Here is a 25,412-nt window from a genome sequence, read left to right on the forward strand (position 1 = left end):
TTTCTGTGCACCCTCCGACTTAATATCTTAGCGATATTAAGTCAGAGGCCCCAAAAGTGAAAAAAAAAATTTAAATTGGCCGTGGCCCGCGGGTCGGAAGATGGACGCTCAATTTTGCCGGCGTCCGTTTTCCGAACCCGTGGCTGTCAGCGGGTTTGAGAACAGACGCCGGCAAAATTGAGAGTCGGCTGTCAAACTCGCTGACAGCCACCGCTTCCGTCAATAAGGAGGCGCTAGGGACGCGCTGGTGTCTCTAGCGCCTTTTTACCACGGGCCCTCATTTGCATACTAAATCGCACGCACAGGAGAGCGGGCGCCTGCCTCAGGGTGCCGGCTTTCCCCCCGGGTTTTACTGTATCGGCCTGTGTGTCAGGGGCAGACCATCACTATCCAGCCAAGGCAGACGGCTGGAGAGAAGTCCCAAACTTAGCCAGATAAACGTATCCGTCTAACTTTCAGATAACCAGGTATGTTTAGTGCTCTACCTGCACCGCTGAATATCCCAACTAACGGGCCAATATAGAAAAACCAGTGGGAGAGCGGGCGCGCCATTCAGAAAAACAAAAAATGCGGTAATAGGAGGTTAGTGTCCCTAGCGCGTCCCTAGCACCTCCTTACTGGCAGAAGCGGCGGCTGTCAGCGGGTTTGACAGCCGAAGCTCAATTTTGCCGGCGTCTGTTCTCAAATCCGCTGACAGCCACAGGTTCGGAAAACGGACGCCGGCAAAATTGAGTGTCCATCTTCCAACCTGCAGGCAGATTTTTAATTTTTTTTTATTTTTGGGGCCTCCGACTTAATATCGCTATAATATTAAGTCGGAGGGTGTACAGAAAAGCAGTTTTTTCTGCTTTTCTGTACACTTTCCGGTGCCGGCCGAAATTAAAATGTGCGGCTTGGCTGCACATTTTACTTTCTGAATCGCGCGGGAATAACTAATAGGCCCATCTATGCGCATTTGCATGTTGCGGGCGCTATTAGTTTTGGAGGGGTTGGATGCGCGGTTTCCACGCACTATTACCCCTTACTGTATGAGGGGTAAAAATAGCGCATCGAAAACGCGCGGCCAAACAGGGGCTAACAGTGCGCTCAGCCTGAGCGCACTTTACTGCATCGACCCGTAAATTAGCCTGATAGGTTTATGTGGCTAGCTTTCCTAGGCGGCCAACGTCTGAATAAGGAGCTCAGAGTAGAAAAGGAGACCCCCAGGAACATTCCCCACGCAGAGACAGATGGTGCTGGACTCTCAGGCACTAACAGAAATGGCCTCAAGATGGCGCCAGCTCCCAGTGCATGGAGCACTTTTTCTGGGGGAGGTCTTTACCTGGTTTCCCCTATTTGCATGTATGGGTGGCAGCACTAGGAAGCTTCCTCCAAAGACCCTGAAGCTGACCATCCAAGGGTCAGGTTGGGATGTGCAGTAGTTTTATGACGCTTCCCAAAAATGCAGTGCACACCACCCACACGCCAAGCCCTAACCTCTCAATTAGGTCTTAACCATACAAAGCTGGCGCAATGTGAGAGAGCAGCCGAGTGGCACAATGTCTGGGACATTTCCCTGCTCAGCAATGCTCTTACATCAATAGTAAACAGAGCTCTAGGGTTACCCCTTCATTTCTCAGATTCCTTCTCTTACTCACAACAAATTCGGTTTCCTGCATCAGCCAAACCTGATCTCTTCTCAGAAGGTTGGAGAGGAAACGCGATCCAGTTCACAGCAGCTCACCCAACACTGACTATAGTAGCACTCAGCCACCATTCCCAGCCCCTCACACAGGATACAGCCCTCGGCCACCATTCCCAGCCCCTCACACACAGGATACAGCACTCAGCCACCATTCCCACCCCCTCACACAGGATACAGCCCTCGGCCACCGTTCCCAGCCCCTCACACACAGGATACAGCACTCAGCCACCATTCCCACCCCCTCACACAGGATACAGCCCTCGGCCACCGTTCCCAGCCCCTCACACACAGGATACAGCACTCAGCCACCATTCCCAGCCCCTCACACAGGATACAGCCCTCGGCCACCATTCCCAGCCCCTCACACAGGATACAGCCCTCGGCCACCATTCCCACCCCCTCACACAGGATACAGCCCTCGGCCACCGTTCCCAGCCCCTCACACAGGATTCAGCCCTCGGCCACCATTCCCAGCCCCTCACACAGGATACAGCCCTCGGCCACCGTTCTCACCCTCTCACACAGGATACAGCCCTCAGCCACCATTCCCAGCCCCTCACACAGGATACAGCCCTCAGCCACCATTCCCAGCCCCTCACACAGGATACAGCCCTCGGCCACCGTTCCCAGCCCCTCACACACAGGATACAGCACTCAGCCACCATTCCCACCCCCTCACACAGGATACAGCCCTCGGCCACCATTCCCACCCCCTCACACAGGATACAGCCCTCGGCCACCGTTCCCAGCCCCTCACACAGGATACAGCCCTCGGCCACCATTCCCAGCCCCTCACACAGGATTCAGCCCTCGGCCACCATTCCCAGCCCCTCACACAGGATACAGCCCTCGGCCATGACCCCTCACCCTATCCCCTCACACAGCCACGACCTCCGCCACGACCCCTCACACAGCCTCGACCCCTCACCCTATCCCCTCACACAGCCACGACCCCTCACACAAGCACGACCCCTCACCCTATCCCCTCACACAGCCACGACCCCTCACACAAGCACGACCCCTCACACAGCCACGACCCCTCACCCTATCCCCTCACACAGCCTCAACCCCTCACCTTATCCCCTCACACAGCCACGACCCCTCACCCTATCCCCTCACACAGCCACGACCCCTCACCCTATCCCCTCACACAGCCACGACCCCTCACCCTATCCCCTCACACAACCACGACCCCTCACACAACCACGACCCCTCACCCTATCCCCTCACACAGCCACGACCCTTCACACAGCCACGACCCCTCACCCTATCCCCTCACACAGCCACGACCCCTCACCCTATCCCCTCACACAAGGATAGACAGCAGTACTCATATGTGAGCTGTAATGGGAGTGCAGTTCTCCTACCCATCAATGATTGGACTCGGAGAACCAGACTTACTTTCACATTTCATTCCTTGGTGAATGAGACCATACAGCAGAGACCCGCAGTGATCACAGAAGGTAGGGCTGGAATACGTATGAATTTTAAATTTGTGTTTGCTCCTTGGATCCTGAAAGAGAAAGAGACCAAATTTCAGTCCATCAATGAGTGCTCCAATGTTTCTCTTCAATATCTCAAAGACGACATTAACACAACTGATTTCTCTTTTAAAGAGGAGCCAATTCCCGAGTCCCTAAAAGTGGCCTGCATTAAACCTGTGCCCAAGAAATCAAATTTACCCTGCGATGCTCTTAGTAATCTCGGGCCCATTTCCAATCTTCTGTTCATTTCTAAAGTTCGAGAAGGTTTGTAATTGTTTAAGAGCAGACTCTCTTCTGGTTTTAGAGGAGGCCACGACACCCAGAGTCTCCCGGCATCCTGTTTGATATTTTCAGAGGACTTCCTGGTGTCGATGGATTTATCCGCAGCCTTTGACACTATCGATCATGCTGCACCGCCTTAGACAATGCTTTTCTTCTTTCCTTAAGGGACGTAACTTTAAAGTCAGATCACCGGCAGCACTAGCTGCCCCCTTTGTGCCCCAGGCCTCTGCTCCGCCCGCGGTGTTATTCGGCTTCATTTGTGCAGAACTTGATGTGGAAAACTGAATTTTAGCTGATGACATCCAGTTTTTTTATCCCTATGAAAGGGTCAGCTCAGGATACCTTGCTGAAGGTTGCACATTGTCTGAAACAGCAATTTAGTTTTAAACTTGTCAAAAACAGAAATTCTTTACCTAATCAGATACCATTCAAATGTTATCCCAAGGACCCTGGATGTGGAAGGATACCAATTAATATTTCTGAAGTAAGAAATGTAGGTATAATTACGGATTCTAGATTAACCCTTTGGGCACAAGTTAAAAAACTAGTCCGAAATTCATACTTCAAGTTACAAATGTTAAGAAGAATACGACCTTAATCTTAATCGTAGACTTGAAAAGAGTCATTCATTCTCTTGTGATGTCAGCAGCGGACTACTGTAATTTACAGCAAAATAAATCAGCAATGAGAATAACCGAGCAAACTCCAAGCTTCCACCACATCACACCCGATCTGGCTAAACATCACTGGTTACCTATTTCCTCAAGAATAAAATTTAACATAGAAACATAGAAATGACGGCAGAAGAAGACCAAACGGCCCATCCAGTCTGCCCAGCAAGCTTTCACACTTATTTTTCTCATACTTATCTATTACACTGACCTCTAAGGTCAGGGCCCTTATTGGTAACTTTTTGGTTCTAAGTTCCTTCCACCCCCACCATTGATTAGAGAGCAGTGCTGGAGCTGCAAAGAGAAGTATCAAGCCTAATTGGTTAGGGGTAGTAACCGCCGCAATAAGCAAGCTACTCCCAGGCTTATTTGTTTACCCAGCCTGTTCAATTTAGTCCTTGTTGGTTGTTGTCTGAATATAAATCCTATTTTCTTCATCCCCCCCCCTGCTGTTGAAGCAGAGAGCTGCACTGGATATGCATTGAAAGTGAAGTATCAGGCTTAAATTGGTTCGGGGTAGTAACTGCCGCAACAAACAAACTACTCCCACGTTTGTTTGTTTACCCAGACTATACAATTCAGTCCTTATAGGTAGTTGTCTGAATGTAAATCCTCTTTTCTTCATTCCCCTGCTGTTGAAGCAGAGAGCTATGCTGGATATGCATTGAAAGTGACATATCAGGCTTATTTGGTTTGGGGTAGTAACCTCCGCAACAAGCAAGCTACTCCCACGCTTATATATGAATACAAATCCTTTTTCCCACATTTCCTCTTGCCATTGAAGCATAGAGCAATGTTGGAGTCGCATTAACCGTGTGTATGTTTATTGAATAAGGGTATTCATCACTAGGTAATAGCCATCATTCTCGCAAACCACCCCCATGCCTCTTCTCTTCATTCACATCCTCTAGACTTTATCCCACGCCCCTTTGAAATCCTTCACAGTTTTGGTCTTCACCATTTCCTCCAGAAGGGCGATCCAGGCATCCACCACCCTTTCCGTGAAGAAATACTTCCTGACATTGGTTCTGAGTCTTCCTCCCTGGAGTTTTAAATCGTGACCCCTGGTTCTGTTGATTTTTTTCCAACGGAAAAGGTTTGTTGTTGATCATGGATCATTAAAACCTTTCAAGTATCTGAAAGTCTGTATCATATCACCCCTGCTCCTCCTTTCCTCCAGGGTATACATGTTTAGGTTCTTCAATCTCTCCTCATAAGTCATTCGCTGAAGATCCTCCACCTTTTTGGTCGCCCTTCTCTGGATCGCCTCCATCCTGTCAGTCCCTTCGGAGATACGATCTCCAGAACTGAGCACAGTACTCCAGGTGAGGCCTCACCAAGGACCTGTACAAAGGGATAATCACTTCCCTTTTCTTACTCAATATTCCTCTCTCTATGCAGCCCAGCATTCTTCTGGCTTTAGCTATCGCCTTGTCACATTGTTTTGCCGATTTCAGATCGTTAGACACTATCACCCCAAGGTCTCTCTCCTGCTCTACTACTGAAACTAGTGTTTAAAGGAATCAAAGGTCTTGCCCCTCATAATATTATTGTGGCTTTGAAAATATATTGCCCGGAGTGAACCCTGCGCTCAGCCTCTCAAATGTTTCTCGACATTCCTTCATTTAAGCAAGTTCGTTTGGTTGAGTCAAGAGAATGTCTATTTTACATTCAGGGACCAACCCTCTGGAATACTCTTCCATTACAAGTAAAGAGTGAAGTAGCAACAACTTCTTACAGGAAAATGGTGAAGACATCCCTATGCGAGCAGGTTTTTAGTTCATACATTTAATACCAAGTCCTCAGAAGGTCACAAATTTCTCAGCATCAATAAAGAGCCAGTTGAACTGCATTACTATTTTTTTATGTTTTTCTTATTTATTTGACTGACTATTTTGATTTACATTTGTTTTTATTCATTTATGAATGTACTTTGTAAATCACTTAGAAACATTGATAAGCAAATAGGACTGGGTGGAAGGGCTCTTTATGAGTGTGAATGTGAGTGAGACAGCAATTCTGTGACTTGCAAGAGAAGACTGGGATTTCTAAGGCTGAAATATCTCAGTGAAATCAACAACCACGAAATGTGTCAGTGGTGCAGAAAGCCCAGAGCTTGTAAAAACATCAAAAGTACCCTGGAGGGACAGAAAGCCCAGGAAATGCACTGCAGCAGCTGCACTTTTATGAGTGTCAGAGATGCACTGCAGATCAAACTTCTTCAGTGCTGAGAGCATCACTCCACAATCGGGTTGTAGGGGAGACCTTCTTACTGGACTGCATTCACGTCTTACTTAACTTACCTAAGCTTAGCTGAATCTTCTTACCTGAGTAACGGAAAAGTTCTTTTCCCTTCAGTGCAAAGGATAAAGGGAGGAAATCTTATCTTTGCTTATCCTGCAGTTCATGCTGTACTGACCTGAGGAAGGGACACAGCTCTTGAAAGCTCAGACGCACCCTGCCCCGTACCGCCAGAGCGCCGGGAACGCAGCCGCACCCTGCCCCGTACCGCCAGAGCGCCGGGAACGCAGCCGCACCCTGCCCCGTACCGCCAGAGCGCCGGGAACGCAGCCGCACCCTGCCCCGTACCGCCAGAGCGCCGGGAACGCAGCCGCACCCTGCCCCGTACCGCCAGAGCGCCGGGAACGCAGCCGCACCCTGCCCCCTACCGCCAGAGCGCCGGGAACGCAGCCGCACCCTGCCCCGGACCGCCAGAGCGCCGGGAACGCAGCCGCACCCTGCCCCGTACCGCCAGAGCGCCTGGAACGCAGCCGCACCCTGCCCCGTACCGCCAGAGCGCCGGGAACGCAGCCTCACCCTGCCCCGTACCGCCAGGAACGCAGCCGCACACTGCCCCGTACCGCCAGAGCGCCGGGAACGCAGCCTCACCCTGCCCCGAACCGCCAGAGCGCCGGGAACGCAGCCGCACCCTGCCCCGTACCGCCAGAGCGCCTGGAACGCAGCCGCACCCTGCCCCGTACCGCCAGAGCGCCGGGAACGCAGCCGCACCCTGCCCCGTACCGCCAGAGCGCCTGGAACGCAGCCGCACCCTGGCCCGGACCGCCAGAGCGCCTGGAACGCAGCCGCACCCTGCCCCGGACCGCCAGAGCGCCGGGAACGCAGCCTCACCCTGCCCCGAACCGCCAGAGCGCCGGGAACGCAGCCGCACCCTGCCCCGGACCGCCAGAGCGCCGGGAACGCAGCCGCACCCTGCCCCGTACCGCCAGAGCGCCTGGAACGCAGCCGCACCCTGCCCCGTACCGCCAGAGCGCCGGGAACGCAGCCGCACCCTGCCCCGTACCGCCAGAGCGCCTGGAACGCAGCCGCACCCTGCCCCGGACCGCCAGAGCGCCGGGAACGCAGCCGCACCCTGCCCCGGACCGCCAGAGCGCCGGGAACGCAGCCGCACCCTGCCCCCTACCGCCAGAGCGCCGGGAACGCAGCCGCACCCTGCCCCCTACCGCCAGAGCGCCGGGAACACAGCCTCACCCTGCCCCCTACCGCCAGAGCGCCTGGAACGCAGCCGCACCCTGCCCCGGACCGCCAGAGCGCCTGGAACGCAGCCGCACCCTGCCCCGTACCGCCAGAGCGCCGGGAACGCAGCCTCACCCTGCCCCGTACCGCCAGAGCGCCTGGAACGCAGCCGCACCCTGCCCCGGACCGCCAGGAACGCAGCCGCACCCTGCCCCGTACCGCCAGAGCGCCTGGAACGCAGCCTCACCCTGCCCCCTACCGCCAGAGCGCCTGGAACGCAGCCTCACCCTGCACCGAACCGCCAGAGCGCCGGGAACGCAGCCGCACCCTGCCCCGTACCGCCAGAGCGCCGGGAACGCAGCCGCACCCTGCCCCGGACCGCCAGAGCGCCGGGAACGCAGCCTCACCCTGCCCCGGACCGCCAGAGCGCCTGGAACGCAGCCGCACCCTGCCCCGGACCGCCAGAGCGCCTGGAACGCAGCCTCACCCTGCCCCGGACCGCCAGAGCGCCGGGAACGCAGCCGCACCCTGCCCCGTACCGCCAGAGCGCCGGGAACGCAGCCGCACCCTGCCCCCTACCGCCAGAGCGCCTGGAACGCAGCCGCACCCTGCCCCGTACCGCCAGAGCGCCGGGAACGCAGCCGCACCCTGCCCCGGACCGCCAGAGCGCCTGGAACGCAGCCGCACCCTGCCCCGGACCGCCAGAGCGCCTGGAACGCAGCCGCACCCTGCCCCGGACCGCCAGAGCGCCTGGAACGCAGCCGCACCCTGCCCCGGACCGCCAGAGCGCCGGGAACGCAGCCGCACCCTGCCCCGGACCGCCAGAGCGCCTGGAACGCAGCCGCACCCTGCCCCGGACCGCCAGAGCGCCTGGAACGCAGCCGCACCCTGCCCCGGACCGCCAGAGCGCCTGGAACGCAGCCGCACCCTGCCCCGGACCGCCAGAGCGCCTGGAACGCAGCCGCACCCTGCCCCGGACCGCCAGAGCGCCGGGAACGCAGCCGCACCCTGCCCCAGACCGCCAGAGCGCCGGGAACGCAGCCGCACCCTGCCCCAGACCGCCAGAGCGCCGGGAACGCAGCCGCACCCTGCCCCGGACCGCCAGAGCGCCTGGAACGCAGCCGCACCCTGCCCCGTACCGCCAGAGCGCCGGGAACGCAGCCGCACCCTGCCCCGGACCGCCAGAGCGCCGGGAACGCAGCCGCACCCTGCCCCGTACCGCTAATCTTGCAATTTGTAGGACCCCATTCCAAAACAGGGCTCCGGTTTTCTTGGGTATGGGGAGTGCTTGCATTTTTTTTTATATCCCCCGTCCGGGGGCCTAACCTGCAATCCCAGGCCCTACATGCAGCCACTGACTGGGAAGCCCTCCCCTCAGGGGCTTCGAGCGCTACCTCTGCAGCATCCCCAGCAGTGGCTGACATGGGGGAACGGCAGAGGCGAGCCGGGACGAAGCCAGGTTCCCAGTCAGGCTCCAGCGGATCAGGCAAGTCGCTAAATCCTTTTTACAAAATGAAAGCAAGGAAGAGGAAAGCTGACGTTCACAGCCAAAGAAAGATGGCAACGTTAAGAGAAAGCAGCTGAATGAATGAGGAGGAGCCTTGCAGCGCGCGTCAGGAGGTCAGCGGGATTCCTGCGCCGGATTTCATCCCCTCTGGACGTTTCTCTGGGAACAGGTGTGCAGACCTGCGCTCAGGCAGCGCTTCACAGGGGCCCTAGAAAGGTAAATCCGGCCCTGCTCACGTTAAGAACATTTCCTGAGTCGGGGAAGACACCGCAGCTCTGCAGTCATTTCCAGCAAAAGGGTAAGAAGTGCTTTACTTACATCCGAGGCTGGGCCCTTATCTGCACCAGGGCAGCAGAAAGTGACAAATTCATGGCACCGTTTGTGAACCACAAAGCAGCAAACTGCAAAGAGAGAGCAGAAGGAACATGAGATGCAGCGGCAGGAAGGTCAAGCTGGACAGGTCACTCCCATCCTCCCACAGGGGAAGGACCTTCTCGCCCCCTGCCTCACTAAAAATTTGCATTTTGCAGCAAGCACTGATATTCCACATCTGCAGGAGGTGCTTAATTATCAAACTTGATAAGCCTCCTAAATTAATTACTTACTATATAATTAGAAACTAAAGAGACACCCAACCTGCAGAAAAATAAATAAATAAAATCCCAGAACCAAGCAAGCCCATGTGAGCAGAACATCTGTAAGAGGTTCTGGGACTGCAGCAACATTAGAAAGTCCCTGTTGGGTCAAACCAAAAGTCCAGCAAGCCCAAATGTCCTGTCTCTGACAGTATCCAGAAACATTTCCTGCCACTCACTCCCAGGGAAAGCGAGAGCTTTCCTTAATCTCCCTGGCTAAGAATGTGTAATGGACTTTCCTCCAGAACTTCTTTTAAACCCCGCTATGCTCACTGCCTTCATCACGTCCTCTGGCAACAGATCCCACAGCGGGATCGTGCACTGAGTGAGAAAGTCCTTTCTAGGATCTGTTCTGAATCTGCTGATCCTTACTTTCATGGAGGGTCCCCTTGTTTAGTATTATTGGAGAGGGTGAATTACCCCTTCCACCCCACTCATGATTTTATAAACCCCTCTCATGTCCCCTCCCAGCTGAAGAGCTCTCGCCTGCGTAGTTCTCTCATGACAGGAGAGATGTTCCCTCCCCTTTATCATCTCTGTCACCCCCTCTGCACCTCTTCCAGTTCTGCTGGGTCTTTTCCCAGCTGAAGAGCTCTCGCCTGCGTAGCCTCTCATGACAGGAGAGATGTTCCCTCCCCTTTATCATCTCTGTCACCCCCTCTGCACCTCTTCCAGTTCTGCTGGGTCTTTTCCAAGCTGAAGAGCTCTCGCCTGCGTAGCCTCTCATGACAGGAGAGATGTTCCCTTCCCTTTATCATCTCTGTCACCCCCTCTGCACCTCTTCCAGTTCTGCTGGGTCTTTTCCCAGCTGAAGAGCTCTCGCCTGCGTAGTTCTCTCATCACAGGAGAGATGTTCCCTCCCCTTTATCATCTCTGTCACCCCCTCTGCACCTCTTCCAGTTCTGCTGTGTCTTTTCCAAGCTGAAGAGCTCTCGCCTGCGTAGCCTCTCATGACAGGAGAGATGTTCCCTCCCCTTTATCATCTCTGTCACCCCCTCTGCACCTCTTCCAGTTCTGCTGTCTCTTTTCCCAGCTGAAGAGCTCTCGCCTGCGTAGCCTCTCATGACAGGAGAGATGTTCCCTCCCCTTTATCATCTCTGTCACCCCCTCTGCACCTCTTCCAGTTCTGCTGTGTCTTTTCCAAGCTGAAGAGCTCTCGCCTGCGTAGCCTCTCATGACAGGAGAGATGTTCCCTCCCCTTTATCATCTCTGTCACCCCCTCTGCACCTCTTCCAGTTCTGCTGTGTCTTTCTGGAGATGCGGGGACCAGAGCTGCACAGAGTACTCAAGGTGTGGGCGCACCAGGGCTCCATACAGAGGCAATAGGACATTCTCCGTTTTATTCCCACATACAAGGTGCTTATAAGTCTGCATTGTACGTACACGAAACCTCCTCCTAATGTGATAACGCGAGTGCTTCCTTTTTCATCAGCGACTAAACATATTTGCTCTCTAATCTGCTGACATTGGTCTGGTCTACAACTCCTTTTAGTTTTCTCTGATTTGCATTCAAACTAAAAAAGAAAATCCTCCCCCAGTCACACATCCAACCCTTCCACTTAAGTTTACCTCTGCTCGAGGTGTGGTTTGCATTCTCCAGCCCCATGCAAGTTATTACAGGCAGCCGTGCAGAGGACTGTCCGGGGTATCTGAACACTGCTCGTGCCTGCGACTGAATCGAGAAGGCGCAGCTCAGGAAGCCCCCAGTAACTCATGGCCTATGATTGAGTCTTTTCAATTCAGGTGACCTCCTCCCAGGTCATTTCTCTTTTTTTTTTTTTTTTTTTTTTTAAATCAACACATACTAAATCACTCCAGGGCTGAAATCTCAGCATTGACTGCTCTGGTTTTTGTTTTGGTTTTTTTTTTTTAACTGCCTCCTAACTTTCTGATTAGGTCTCCCATAAGCACAGGGAGTTCCTGTCTGGTTTCTGACAGCTTGGGCGGATGCTTCTGACACAGAGCTGTTAGCATCTGACCATTTTTTGGCTTCGTTTGAACCCTGGAACCTCTGGTCACTTTGTGCTCTTTCATGTATCATTTCGCTCCAAAAATAATCAAATTCTTGGTGAGTTGCTTACCGATTTTATTATATTCTCAAAAATGTGTGTTTGACAATCACCAGCTTTTTAGCATTAGTTAAGAACATAAGAAATTGCCATACTGGGTCAGACCAAGGGTCCATCAAGCCCAGCATCCTGTTTCCAACAGTGGCCAATCCAGGCCATAAGAACCTGGCAAGTACCCAAAAACTAAGTCTATTCCATGTAACCATTGCTAATGGCAGTGGCTATTCTCTAAGTGAACTTAATAGCAGGTAATGGACTTCTCCTCCAAGAACTTATCCAATCCTTTTTTAAACACAGCTATACTAACTGCACTAACCACATCCTCTGGCAACAAATTCCAGAGTTTAATTGTGCGTTGAGTAAAAAAGAACTCTCTCAGATTAGTTTTAAATGTGCCCCATGCTAACTTCATGGAGTGCCCCCTAGTCTTTCTACTATCCGAAAGAGTAAATAACCGATTCACATCTACCCGTTCTAGACCTCTCATGATTTTAAACATCTCTATCATATCCCCCCTCAGCCGTCTCTTCTCCAAGCTGAACAGTCCTAACCTCTTCAGCCTTTCCTCATAGGGGAGCTGTTCCATCCCCTTTATCATTTTGGTTGCCCTTCTCTGTACTTTCTCCAGTGCAACTATATCTTTTTTTGAGATGCGGCGACCAGAATTGTATACAGTATTCAAGGTGAGGTCTCACCATGGAGCGATACAGAGGCATTATGACATTTTCCGTTCTATTCACCATTCCCTTTCTAATAATTCCTAACATTCTGTTTGCTTTTTTGACTGCTGCAGCACACTGAGCCGACGATTTCAATGTGTTATCCACTATGATGCCTAGATCTTTCTCCTGGGTGGTAGCTCCTAATATGGAACCTAACATCGTGTAACTACAGCAAGGGTTATTTTTCCCTATATGCATCACCTTGCACTTGTCCACATTAAATTTCATCTGCCATTTGGATGCCCAATCTTCCAGTCTCACAAGGTCCTCCTGTAATGTATCACAATCTGCTTGTGATTTAACTACTCTGAATAATTTTGTATCATCTGCAAATCTGATAACCTCACTCATCGTATTCCTTTCCAGATCATTTATAAATATATTGAAAAGCACCGGTCCAAGTACAGATCCCTGAGGCACTCCACTGTTTACCCTTTTCCACTGAGAAAATTGACCATTTAATCCTACTCTCTGTTTCTTGTCTTGAGTTGCCAAGGAGCCGGTAGGAAGATATTTGCGCTCCTAGCGCCTCCGACAGCAGGCACCCAGGAGAGGTGGCTGTCAGCGGGTTAGAAAAATATTACAAATGTCCCTTTTCCTAAGCTGAACGTCAGCATATTTTTATTTTTATTTTTTTACTTTTTGTTCCTCTAACTTAATATTGCCACAATATTAAGTCAGAGGAAGTACAGAAAAAGTATTTTCTGCTTTTCTGTACATTTTTTGGGACTGCTCAGAAATTAACGCCTGCTCTGGGCAAGCGTTAATTTTTCAGGGTAAAAATGTGTGGGTCGGACGCACTTGTACACGGGGTGCAACCACCCAACCAGAACGAATACTTGATTTATTTTTAGAAAAGTGTTGGGAGCAGGGACATACGAAGACGTACAATCACCCCTGTGGAAAGGCATGAAGGATACACATGCCCCATTGAGGAACATGTGACGGTCGTGGGGACACAGCTCGCAGTGACCTCAGGGATGAGGTCTGGGTAGATCGCAGAGGATCGTGGAAAGAGCCGTAATCTGGAATGGACCAGTCGATCACGTAAATTCCGACTGCGATGGAAGGCAAAGCGGGGGGAATTCAGAAAAATAGGGTGTGGGGTCAGCCTAGGTAGATGAGGCTAAAAATGACCGCTCGCCCTGTTTAACTTGGAAACTAAACGCCAGTCCTGGGGCTGGCATTAAGTCATTGCAGGCTTAAGGGCTCAACAGAAAAGCAAGACTTGCTTTCTGTGATTCCTCCTACGAAGGATTGATGCGATCCTACGTGGCAGGAACCACAGAAAGCTGTGTGAAGACCAAAAAAAGGAAAATCATTTTTCAGGACACACAACATACCCGGTCCAGGCTGTGTGTATCAAGAAGACAGCCGGGTCCGTTTCCTAACGCGCAGCGACACCTCTCCCCGGAGCCCATTGTCGAGACAGCGCTAGGGACACACAACTCGCCAGCTCATGCCCGGTCCAGGCTGTGTGTATCAAGACGACAGCCGGGTCTGTTTCCTAACGCGCAGCTACACCTCTCCCCGGAGCCCATTGTCGAGACAGCGCTAGGGACACACAATTTCCCTATTTCATCGCGCCCTGAGAGAGGTGGACGGGCTCGTGTTATGGAAACGGGTGCTCAATGTGAGGAGAAGAGCTGAACGCTCTGCTGAGGTACAGAAAGCACCGAGAAGGAGCAAGGAGAGCCCAACTCAAAACCGAAAAGTTAAACCGGCTGGCAAAATATCAACCACCATGAGACACCCCTAGAACAGAGGAGATGGAGATGCACGGCAAGTCCAGGAAGCATTCGTAAAATTATGAGTCCCGAGTCACGGCCAGAAGGGTTAATTACACCAAACTGCAAACATGTGGATAGCATGAATCCAAACATCTGTACACCGTTCAGCCATAGGCTGGGCTCCCCGCTACGCATCCTTACCTCAAAGACAGGGAAACCAAATTTAGATAATGTCGCAAATAAAAGAGACCAACTCAGCCTGTTAAGGGCTTTCTTGCATTCAGTGTAAGGAGCCCTATAATTTGGGCTTTTTTTTTTTTTGCAGAATGTGTTAAGTTAGAGGCGCTGAAGATATCTGCAGTACAATCAAAATCTTTGATGAAAGCACCTTGGGCCGAGCCAGTAAGACTGGGAGATATTTTTCAATTCTTAGCTACTACATCTTGGTCAGCAGTCCAGCGGCTCATTTTAAATCAATTCCACACAGACTTTCACCATTCTTCACAGGGGAAGTACACACAAGCTTTTCCTTCAAAAGTTATTGCCCAACTCCACCTGCAAATCTATGCACAGATCTTACCCAGGAAGACTTAGCTGCATACTTTGAAAATTCAGACGTAAGCGTGGAAGTGTAAGCCCCGCCCCTGAGGAGCTTTACAGGCAAAGCAGCACTTTCCAGCCGCCTGCATTACTCAGTGGAATTAGGGTAACCCCTCCCGAGGTAAAGGCTCGATCGGGGGGTGAAACGCTCCAGATTTTCTGCAGGAACACTCTCGTTTTGGATCTTGCTGGAGAGCTAGATCCCAGATAGGAAAGAGGCATCAAGCAGGTACTGGTGGGAAAACCTTTCCATAGTGCGGTCCCACAGGCACCCTACCAGGCACTGGCAGCTGTTTATTAGCCCCAAACAGATCACTCAATGACTAACACTGTGTCTCCATTAACTATAATTCTGCATGAAGCTCAGAGAGAGTGCAAGATGCAAATGCACAGCCAAAATTAGGAATTTCAGCCCACATTGCTGTAATTATCCCCTACCAGCATGAGCTGATGGCATCTCTCAGACTTCTTAGAAATCCTAGAAATGTGAGCATTCCAGCTCTGAATCCCACCGCACAGATATTACTCACGATTCAGATAAGCAGGTGGCTCCTGGAAGGAAGAGAGCTCACTAGATACACAGCATCCTCCTCCCAGGGGCACAAGCGTGGGCCCAGCCTGGCAGTGCAGTGGGGAACTGCAAACACAGAGGGACGTTCTCTCTTTTTGGCTCCCTCCTGCAGATATGTCAGAGGAGGTCTCTACACAACGAGAGTGTTTCTGAACCGACTTTACAAGCGCATGCAGCAACCCAGGAGCTGGTGCAGAGGTAGCGGATTATCTGCGACCCCAGTGTTAATGCATCTGGTCCCACTGCACAAGGGCTACATATCAAGGTGATTATTGCATCAGTTCACCTGCCTAAAGAACCCGGGCAACTCCAAAATGTCATCCGGGAACGTTGTATAGAAAGCCATGCAATGCTGCCTGGGAAGACGCGCACACAGGAAACACAGCCTGGACGAGAAAAGGAAGCAGGGTGCTTCAAATCTGTACAAGAACATTGCCCATGGGCCCTGCATGGTTAGTTGGGCTCCCTGAATGAGCCAGACTGCACATCAGTTACCCTGGAAGAACAATCTCCTGCAGGTATCCACTGATATCTGAGACCAGAGCAGCGCAGCCCATCTCAGACAGCAGCAAACGTCAGGCAGTAAGGCAGCTTACGCCTGGTCCTGGATATCCACTGATATCTGAGACCAGAGCAGCGCAGCCCATCTCAGACAGCAGCAAACGTCAGGCTGTAAGGCAGCTTACGCCTGGTCCTGGATATCCACTGATATCTGAGACCAGAGCAGCGCAGCCCATCTCAGACAGCAGCAAACGTCAGGCTGTAAGGCAGCTTACGCCTGGTCCTGGATATCCACTGATATCTGAGACCAGAGCAGCGCAGCCCATCTCAGACAGCAGCAAACGTCAGGCAGTAAGGCAGCTTACGCCTGGTCCTGGATATCCACTGATATCTGAGACCAGAGCAGCGCAGCCCATCTCAGACAGCAGCAAACGTCAGGCTGTAAGGCAGCTTACGCCTGGTCCTGGATATCCACTGATATCTGAGACCAGAGCAGCGCAGCCCATCTCAGACAGCAGCAAACGTCAGGCTGTAAGGCAGCTTACGCCTGGTCCTGGATATCCACTGATATCTGAGACCAGAGCAGCGCAGCCCATCTCAGACAGCAGCAAACGTCAGGCTGTAAGGCAGCTTACGCCTGGTCCTGGATATCCACTGATATCTGAGACCAGAGCAGCGCAGCCCATCTCAGACAGCAGCAAACGTCAGGCTGTAAGGCAGCTTACGCCTGGTCCTGGATATCCACTGATATCTGAGACCAGAGCAGCGCAGCCCATCTCAGACAGCAGCAAACGTCAGGCAGTAAGGCAGCTTACGCCTGGTCCTGGATATCCACTGATATCTGAGACCAGAGCAGCGCAGCCCATCTCAGACAGCAGCAAACGTCAGGCTGTAAGGCAGCTTACGCCTGGTCTTGGAGAAATCGAGAACAAGCAGCTGTAGGAGACTAATTTAATACATTTGTAAGGTAACGAGCTTTACAGAGCTCTGCACAGAATGAGCTGAGGGTGAGGCTGAAATACATAAGAAAATCACAACTTGCATCAGAACCGGGGAGCGGCGAGGTTTGTTTTCAGAGTTGTACATTGAAAAGGGGGTGGGGGATGCAGCTACTGAGGGACCCAGCAGAATTCACAGGACACGCAGGGGTTTCCTAAAATCCAGAAAGTGGTTACCCCCAGCCCTCAAAATCTGGATGAATGCAAGAAGAGCCTGTGCCCGAGGAGAGAAGACCACGGGGAAAGCCATTCTGCTCGGGGGTTTTTTTTTTCTTGCTTGCACAGATCAGAAATTGGATTTTTAAGGGGTTTTTTTCCCCCAAAACAAGAATCCATTCTTTTTAGATAAAAATGTGCGCTTCCTGATGTTTCAAAGGAGGAAAGAATGCATCACGGGGCGGCAAGATGCAATTTTCTTCTGTGGCAGAGTGAAAAACTATTTTACTAACAAAATTAAGAATCCTCTCCAACCACAGGCCACAGAGCGACCCTCGATTTGTACACGGGGGGGGGGGGTCCCTCCAAGTGCAGGCCACAGAGTGACCCTCGATTTGTACACGGGGGGGGGGGGGTCCCTCCAACCACAGGCCACAGAGCGACCCCCGATTTGTACACAGGGGGGGGGGGTCCCTCCAAGTGCAGGCCACAGAGTGACCCTCGATTTGTACACGGGGGGGGTCCCTCCAACCACAGGCCACAGAGCGACCCTCGATTTGTACACGGGGGGGGGGGGTCCCTCCAACCACAGGCCACAGAGCGACCCTCGATTTGTACACAGGGGGGGGGGGGTCCCTCCAAGTGCAGGCCACAGAGCGACCCTCGATTTGTACACAGGGGGGGGTCCCTCCAAGTGCAGGCCACAGAGCGACCCTCGATTTGTACACAGGGGGGGGGTCCCTCCAAGTGCAGGCCACAGAGCGACCCTCGATTTGTACACAGGGGGGGTCCCTCCAACTGCAGGCCACAGAGCGACCCTCGATTTGTACACAGGGGGGGGTCCCTCCAAGTGCAGGCCACAGAGCGACCCTGATTGTACCCGGGGGCCTTTCCTGAATCCGATCACTGGATGTGTCTCCAGCTGATGTGCAGCAGATATTTCTTGACGTCTGTAGCTGAGGAAGGGGAAGGGGTGCTTTGGGCCTGACCGGGTCTGGGACATTTAGTTGTAACCTTCCTAGAACAGACAGGAGCTGGAATATACATTTTGAAATAAATAAAAAAAGAAAATGTAAATCTTGGGAGAGCAATCCATTGAGGCAGCTGAATAAATATTTGATTAAGTTTCAAGGAAATCAGCAAATGTTTTTGATCTTTCCCAATTAATTGCCTTCCTGAGTGCGCACTGCACTTCCTCCAGTAAATCAGTCCGCTCTCGTTTTCTCTCTGTAATTAGTATTTGCTGTATTGTTGGTAGCCTTTTATCATTTTAAGGAAATAGTGTGCTTACGTGATTCTTGGAAATGATTTTTGCTTTTTGTTTCAAGATTGTTTTCTTGTCTTATTATTGGGGGGAAAAAAGCTTTTTTTTTTAATTAGGATGTCTAATTATTCTGTGCAGAAGAGATGCCCCTCCCTCCTGAAGCTGGGATCAGTTTTGCCCGCCCCCAAGGCTTTACTTTTCAGGTCTCCATGTGGTTTAATTGCTGAAGACGCCATTAGATGAGTTCCAACCCTGCCTTCAGTGGTGCAGCTGAATCAGGCTGCCAGGAAGACTGAGATATCCTGCACGGAGCAGCCATGGCTCAATCACCTCTAAATAAAGCGAGCGAGCTGGATGGGGAAAGCACTGGGGAATGAGTACATACGTCAACATTATACAATAATTAAATACTACATCAGAACTGCAATACTGCCTAGGTCTATAGACAGGTGGGGAAGAAATGCTTTTAAATAAATATAATACAACAATGGATAAAAACCTAAAATACATCCCAGCATATAAATACAACACACACACAACTTCAGAACCGAAACTCAGAACCTGCCACTCTCAAGGGGAGGTCGATGCAATGAAGTGCGCGCAGGTTAACGAGACCAGAGTATGTCTGGTCTCGTTGGATGTGCGTCCATAACCCCCGATGTAATAAGGGGATCAGTGCTTCCAAACAAAGGCGTAGCTGATAGCGCTCATCACATGTGAATGAAATGCAGATGAGGCTATTAGTAATTAGCCCACCATGCAAAAAAAAAATAAAAAATCACTGTGCACCCAAGGTGGACTTTTTAACCCATCAGATTTCAGGCCTGCCCCGGAGCAACTGCACGCCAAGGGGGTCTACTTAAAAACAAGAGAGAGCACAGAGACCCTCTATGAGTTCAAGCTATTTGTGCACCTGTGGCTCCGTGCTTGGTCCTACCGCCTTCCAAGGATTTCAATTAAGGTTTGGGCTGCTGAGAACCATTCGAATATACTCGCAGGTTGTTAAATTTACCTGTTCACCTCTCCAGAGTCTCCCCAAAATGGCTGATTACGGAGTTACTAGACCCCACCACGGGATCCTTATAGGATAAATTGGGGTTGCAACCACAGCACTTTTTAATATACGGTTCTGTTAGAGCATCTTATAAACACTACTAAAGGGGGCAGATGGGGCTCTTGAGAATGTAAAATATTCCGCTTTGTTTAAAAGTTTTAAGGCACAAACTGGTAAGCTCTCTCACATGTATACTTCTTACAGCTCTGTGCATGTGTTTTCTGCTCTGTGGATTGTGCTGAAGAACTGGATGAGACTAAGCTCAAATACTCCATATTTAAGATGAGGAACAATGTCAGCCTCCGTGAGCTGCAGCAACAAATCTTCCACAGGACTGGGCGAGGAAGGTGGGCATTGTTGCAGAAGCTTCACTGCCGCAGGCTTCCCTGATCCACTGTCTCTGGGAATGTCCAGCATTTTGGGAAAACATCCGACAACTCCTCTCAACATTATTTGACATTGACATACTCTGGTCATGCTCCTTTTGCATTCTGAACAATGAAGTGGGAGACGTCAGTCTTAATGTGGATAATGTGTTGCTTATGTCAAAAGTCTGCCAGACTGCGAAAAAACTATATTCTTATTTCTCACTGAATAATGAACTTATGGAACAAATTACTGTGTTAGTCCAGCAACCATCATAATGCACCGGGTTCCTGGATATATCCCGGGTGTCCCTTAAGAGCTTAAGTGCTTCTTCGTGCAAAGAGCATAATCATCGCTTGCTTTGGACTAATACAGTAATTTGCTCCAAAAGTCCATTATTCAGTGAGAAATAAGGATATATTTGTTTACAACTGGTTTTTCTCACATTAAGAGGTTTTTTCAAATATATGATTGCGAAAAGATGCAAACTGCTCCGCTGGACTGATCCCACCCCTCCAACCAAGAGTCAATGGAGGGGTGGAAGGAGGAGCCGCCTAGTGCTTAGAGCAGGAGGGGCTATGAACCAGGAGACCAGGGTTCGAGTCCCGCTGTCGCTCCTTGTGAGCTTGGGCAAGTCACTTTACCCTCCATTGCCTCAGGTATAAAACTTAGATTGTAAGCCCTCTGGGGATAGGGAAATCCCTACAGTACCTGAATGTAAGCCGGTGTGATATCTCAGATCGAATGTCGGTATATAAAAATAATAAATAAATAAATGGTCTGCTTTAATGACTGAACTTTTCCAATTGGAATATGGTTCCATGTATAAGCGATTTTCTCCCAAACAAGAAACGTCTACTTCGAGATACCTGGGCGGCCTACCTCAAGTCCTTGGCACCTTCCATTAAGACTCTATCACCTCCAGAGGATGCTTAAACTACTTGCACTGGAAGTGCTTATTCCTGTCCATCTCTTTCATAGACTGTTGAGGGCTTTGGTTGATAGTTCACATTGATCCATGGACATGCTAACGAGTCTCATTATGTGTCACCCCCTTCCTTGCTGGTACCCGGGGTAGGATCTGGAGTCCATCTGTCTTCCTCTTGCAATATATCTGTATTGGGGGGGGGGGGGGGGGGGGGAGGAAGCAGGGGGGTTTCACCGGATGTTAATAGCAAACAATACGTGTTGAAGTGTTGCTATAGTTCTCTGCACCATACGTTGTGCTACTTTTCACTTCAATAAAAAGATATTTTAAAAAAAAAAATACTGCTTTTCCACAGATCCTCTGCCTACCTAAACGTCGCGATACAAGTAGGAGGAACCATAGAAAGCAGCATCCTGGGAAAAAGTTTCTGGGTGCAAAATCCACACACAGTCCAGGCCGTGAATATTGTGCAGGTAAATTTGCTACCGCAGGATAAAATGGACACTTGTAAACTGAGCATCCATTTTGGTAACCCGCACACGTCTCCTGGGTGCCTGATGGCAAGGACGTGCCAGGGACGCACAATTTATCCCTAGGGCATCCATTTTACCACAGCAGCTCATTTACACATTGCATCGGGCAGCCGGGAGAGGTGAATTGCACTCCGGTTTGGACGCACGCTTTATGGCATCGATAAGCATTGGTCCAACTATTAAGCTCAACACTTATCCACTACAGTGAAAGTCCATTGTACGTGAATACTAATTAATAGCTCTTTAGTAGAATATAAATATTTGAAGGCACTAAAATTCCCAAACATTCTCGAACATGAAGCCTGTTATGATGTTTAATCTACCTCAGAGAGACCTTCCAGCAGCTCCTCCGCAGTGACTGCACCGATATTATCAGAACTCAGAGCTCTTTCTCCCAGCCTACAATTAAACGCTGCAGATATCCGAACATACAACCTGCCAAGCCTCTGGCACTGGATGGCTGCTCCGGCTTCCAGCTGTCGTCTCCCACACTTGGCCCCGACCGGCTCCCTTATTTTTTTCCCAAGAAAATTACCATGGACTGTGTATGTGGATTTAACATCTCCTGGCCTTTCAGCAATCTCTTACATTATTTCTCTCTTTTTTATGTATTAGTTGGATTTATTATTTGCCTTTTTAAACACAAAATTCACTCAAAATGTTTGCATTTCTTTCGTTTCATTTCAGTTTCACTTTATATCATCTTGTTTTAGTCTGCGCTAACTGAAACGAAATTAATGACAGCACATCCTTATTCTCATTAGCTTGGCTTCTGCTAACTTTACAATGCAGAGGTTTATTCTCTCTTGAAAATGTTTCATCATATCATAATGCAATTCAGCCCGCACAATCAATCACTGCAAGCACAAGATGCCAACTCCGGCATGCTACAGGGTCCCTGTTTTCCAACTCCACTACACAAGGTTATTCCTTCTGGAGGTCCTGGTTTAAATTAGATTTTAAAATAATAAGAAAATATGCTGAGGCATCAAGAAATTGATTATCTGCAAGGAGCATTTGAGTAATTGATGAACACATAGGTTCATGGCTCAGGCTGGTGAAGGTCATTAAATTATCACAGGCTGCTCCTGGCCATGGGGGAGGGTCACTGAGTGGTCAGAAGTATCTGTGGTGGGGACAAGTGGTCCTACACATCTCAGCTGGTGGGGGGGGGGGGGGTGTGTGCCGGAGTGGGGGCACATTCTGGACCGACACTGGCAGTCATTTCTAAAAACTTTACTTCCTGGGGCTGTTTCTCAGAAGGAAGCCTGCTAAGCCATCCCTCCATAACTAAATCAGTACTAGGATTAAATAGCTCCTGCTTCATGAAGCAGGAGGCACTTGGGTAAATCAGAAGCAGACCATGCGTCAGGTCATTGTCCTCCCATCTCCTTTAGGACTGGAGGGCTCCCAGGATCTGTACAGAGTTATAAAAACCCTCAGCATTTTTTTTTAAGATTACTAAGATTTGCATATAGTTGGTCACAGAAACACACTCATTTACATATTTTGCATGCCTTCTTGGTGATTCTTTATGGCTACAGTTGAATATCGCAGGGGTAGCTTTGTCCCCTAAACATGTCCTGCGGGCAATTTTATTACTGCCCGATATGTAGCAGCAGGTGGTGCCCTAGTCCATGACAGCAGTACCTCCTGGAGGATAAAGGTTTAGAAAACGCTGAATGCCAGCAAGGCTTGCCCTCTCTTCTAGACGCTCGGAAGTCAGCAGTAGGTGTTCAACATGTGAGTGAAGCATAAAAGGGATGTGACGAGTTTTTAATGAAGGGATTCGTTTTATGCTCTGTGATGCATGAGAGCTGAAAGTCTTGCATAGCATTGCAGCTTATAGTAACATCAGATATACCCCCTGCCATGACACTCCACACCTCAGGAGAAGGCAGAGGCGTTCCTAAAGTATTTGACACACGGGGCATATACTTCCTTTGGCACCCGCATCCAGATATAAATTTAAAATTTCCTAAACATCGATAAAATATTTCAAAACAGCAGACACATCAAAAAACACCCAATAATTAAAACAAGGATTTTAAAAATCTCTCTCCCCATATCGGTCATCCTAAGACTTTCATAGACTGGGGACACACACACACACACACAAATTGTGCTCTCTCTCACCCATCCACACAAGCTTCCTAACACATACAGACAAAAACTGAACTGGAAACCAGCCAGATTCTGTATGCAGTGCAACAATGAAAAAGCAGAACATCACTATTCCTCAAAACAATACAATCAAGAAATATAAATCAATCAGAATAGTAAAACCATACAAAAAAATTATACATATCAAAACAAATGATGAATAGAATTACCAAACGCTAATAAAATATTTAAAAATAACAGACCCATCACATCTAATAACTAAAACTAACAAGGATAAAAAATGTTCTTGCTCTCCACACCTGGGAACTTTAGATTTCTAGTCATCCTGAGATTGTTGTGGATTGCAGGAGAGCACAAGGACCTTAACCCCTCTCACACACAAATACAAGCACACATGCACGCTCTCGTTAATTGAGCATCCCTTTTCCTAACCTGACCGCCGGTACACTTTTTTTTTTCTGAGACATTTCTAATTTTTTAGTTCTTCTGACTTAATACTTCCAAAATTGACGCCTGCTCGGGGCAGGCGTCAATTTTGGTGAGTAAAAATGTGTGCATTGGGCACATTTGTTTTGGCATCGAGGGAAGAACATTTGTTTTGGCATCGAGTTATTCAGATCTATTTTTTTCTTCCTTTGTTAATCAGAAATTTACACATGCTGACTTCAATGTAAAACTTATTACTTTGTTTTTGTTCAATGTAAAACTTCTTTTATTCTGTTCTATGTAAACCGCTATTTGTAGCGATAGTTACTGTTCTTTGTGAACCGGGGTGATATGTATATTATACAGGAACCTCCGGTATATAAATTAATTTAAATAAATAAATAAATAGCCTCATCAGCATGCATTTGCATGTGATGAGCGTTATTACCTGTGTGCGTGATTGGACACGCTAACCCCCGTTTTGCTTTGGGGGTTATGGGCGCGCGTCCAATCGCAGGTCGAGTTGTGCGCTGCAGCCAGTGCACGGTTTTGCATCGGCCTTCAATAGCTTGGGATTTCCATGCGAGGGCGCTAAGCGGGAAGCACAGTTTTACACACAGAGTGTGTGCGCAGAATTTGCCGCACTGGGAGTAACATTTGCCCACAAAAAACGTGCGTACAACTGAGGGTAAAACTGTGCGCTCTGCCCAACGCATTTAATTGCATCAGCTTTGTTGTGAAGGGCCTAAAAGACGGAACCAGCACCTGGACAGGGGGCCCAAAATATTCTACCATCAGTTGTACTGGGACAATTAGAGCTGCAAGTCTCAACTATACAAGCAATCCAAGAGCAGAGCAGAATCCTTCCCCCACCGCACAAGGTCAAGGGTTCAGTGCCCAGCCCTGCTTCCCGTACGCCAGCAAGGTGGTCATGAAGGGCCAGGGCAAGAGGCCAGGCCAGCTGCCCAGCCCAGCTTTTCTGAGACCCTCGATAGCCAATGCCTGAGGTAAGACAGAGCCACGTGGCTACAGACAGGCAATGGCCACATTGAGAGGCAATTACAGCAGCACTGGGATCCCCATTGAGACCAGCACCGCAAGTGGGATTACGGGATGCATTGGCTGCGTGCGCTGCTGGCACTATTTCTAAATGTCCCCTCGGTGGAGGAACACGTCAGGCACATGTCAGAAGAACGTCCCATGGGATCAGCGCTCACCACCTTTACACTTCTGCTTGTCTAAACAAATCCAAATCTACAGCTTTTAAGTGGGAATGAGAAAGCTGCAGCTCGCTGCGTGAAGCCCGATGCCACTCAAGCTGTCACTGAACACCCCCACCTTGCCGGTGCTCGCCCACCTCCGAAGCACAATCGCCTCAGAGCCCTGAACAGCCACTGCACTTTGGGGGCTGGGGGTTGTTTTCACACAAATATGAAAGGATTTACTCCGACCTTCTTGAATCGCTTCCTATCTGTACACACTGGCTTTTTACATGCAGCAATATCATTTAACGATGCATTTTAAGAATATTTTATCTTTCTAGAATGCATTGCCTATTTCCGCTGAAGACACGTTACATTTTTTCTTACAATAAGTCCTTGCTCACATGAGCTTACAATCTAAGTGGGAACCC

At 50.0% G+C, this 25,412-nt stretch overlaps 1 protein-coding gene across 7 annotated transcripts in view; it reads right to left on the reverse strand.

Moving 5' to 3' along the window:
- PRKCB (protein kinase C beta) overlaps positions 1-25,412 on the reverse strand; it is a 188,250-nt gene that overhangs the window by 91,698 nt on the left and 71,140 nt on the right. For all 7 annotated transcript variants that reach the window (XR_003852575.1, XR_003852574.1, XR_003852573.1 and 4 more), the window contains 2 exons: positions 9,421-9,503; positions 3,086-3,197 (listed from right to left, as the gene is read on the reverse strand). Coding sequence is in view for 4 of the 7 variants with exons in the window: in XM_029576316.1 (XP_029432176.1) it covers positions 3,086-3,197; positions 9,421-9,503 (195 nt within the window). In the remaining 3 variants the exon portion in view is untranslated. The remainder of the gene's footprint in view (positions 1-3,085; positions 3,198-9,420; positions 9,504-25,412) is intronic.

The sequence above is a fragment of the Rhinatrema bivittatum genome, chromosome 14, assembly GCF_901001135.1.
Source record: "Rhinatrema bivittatum chromosome 14, aRhiBiv1.1, whole genome shotgun sequence".
Classification (NCBI taxonomy): domain Eukaryota; kingdom Metazoa; phylum Chordata; class Amphibia; order Gymnophiona; family Rhinatrematidae; genus Rhinatrema; species Rhinatrema bivittatum.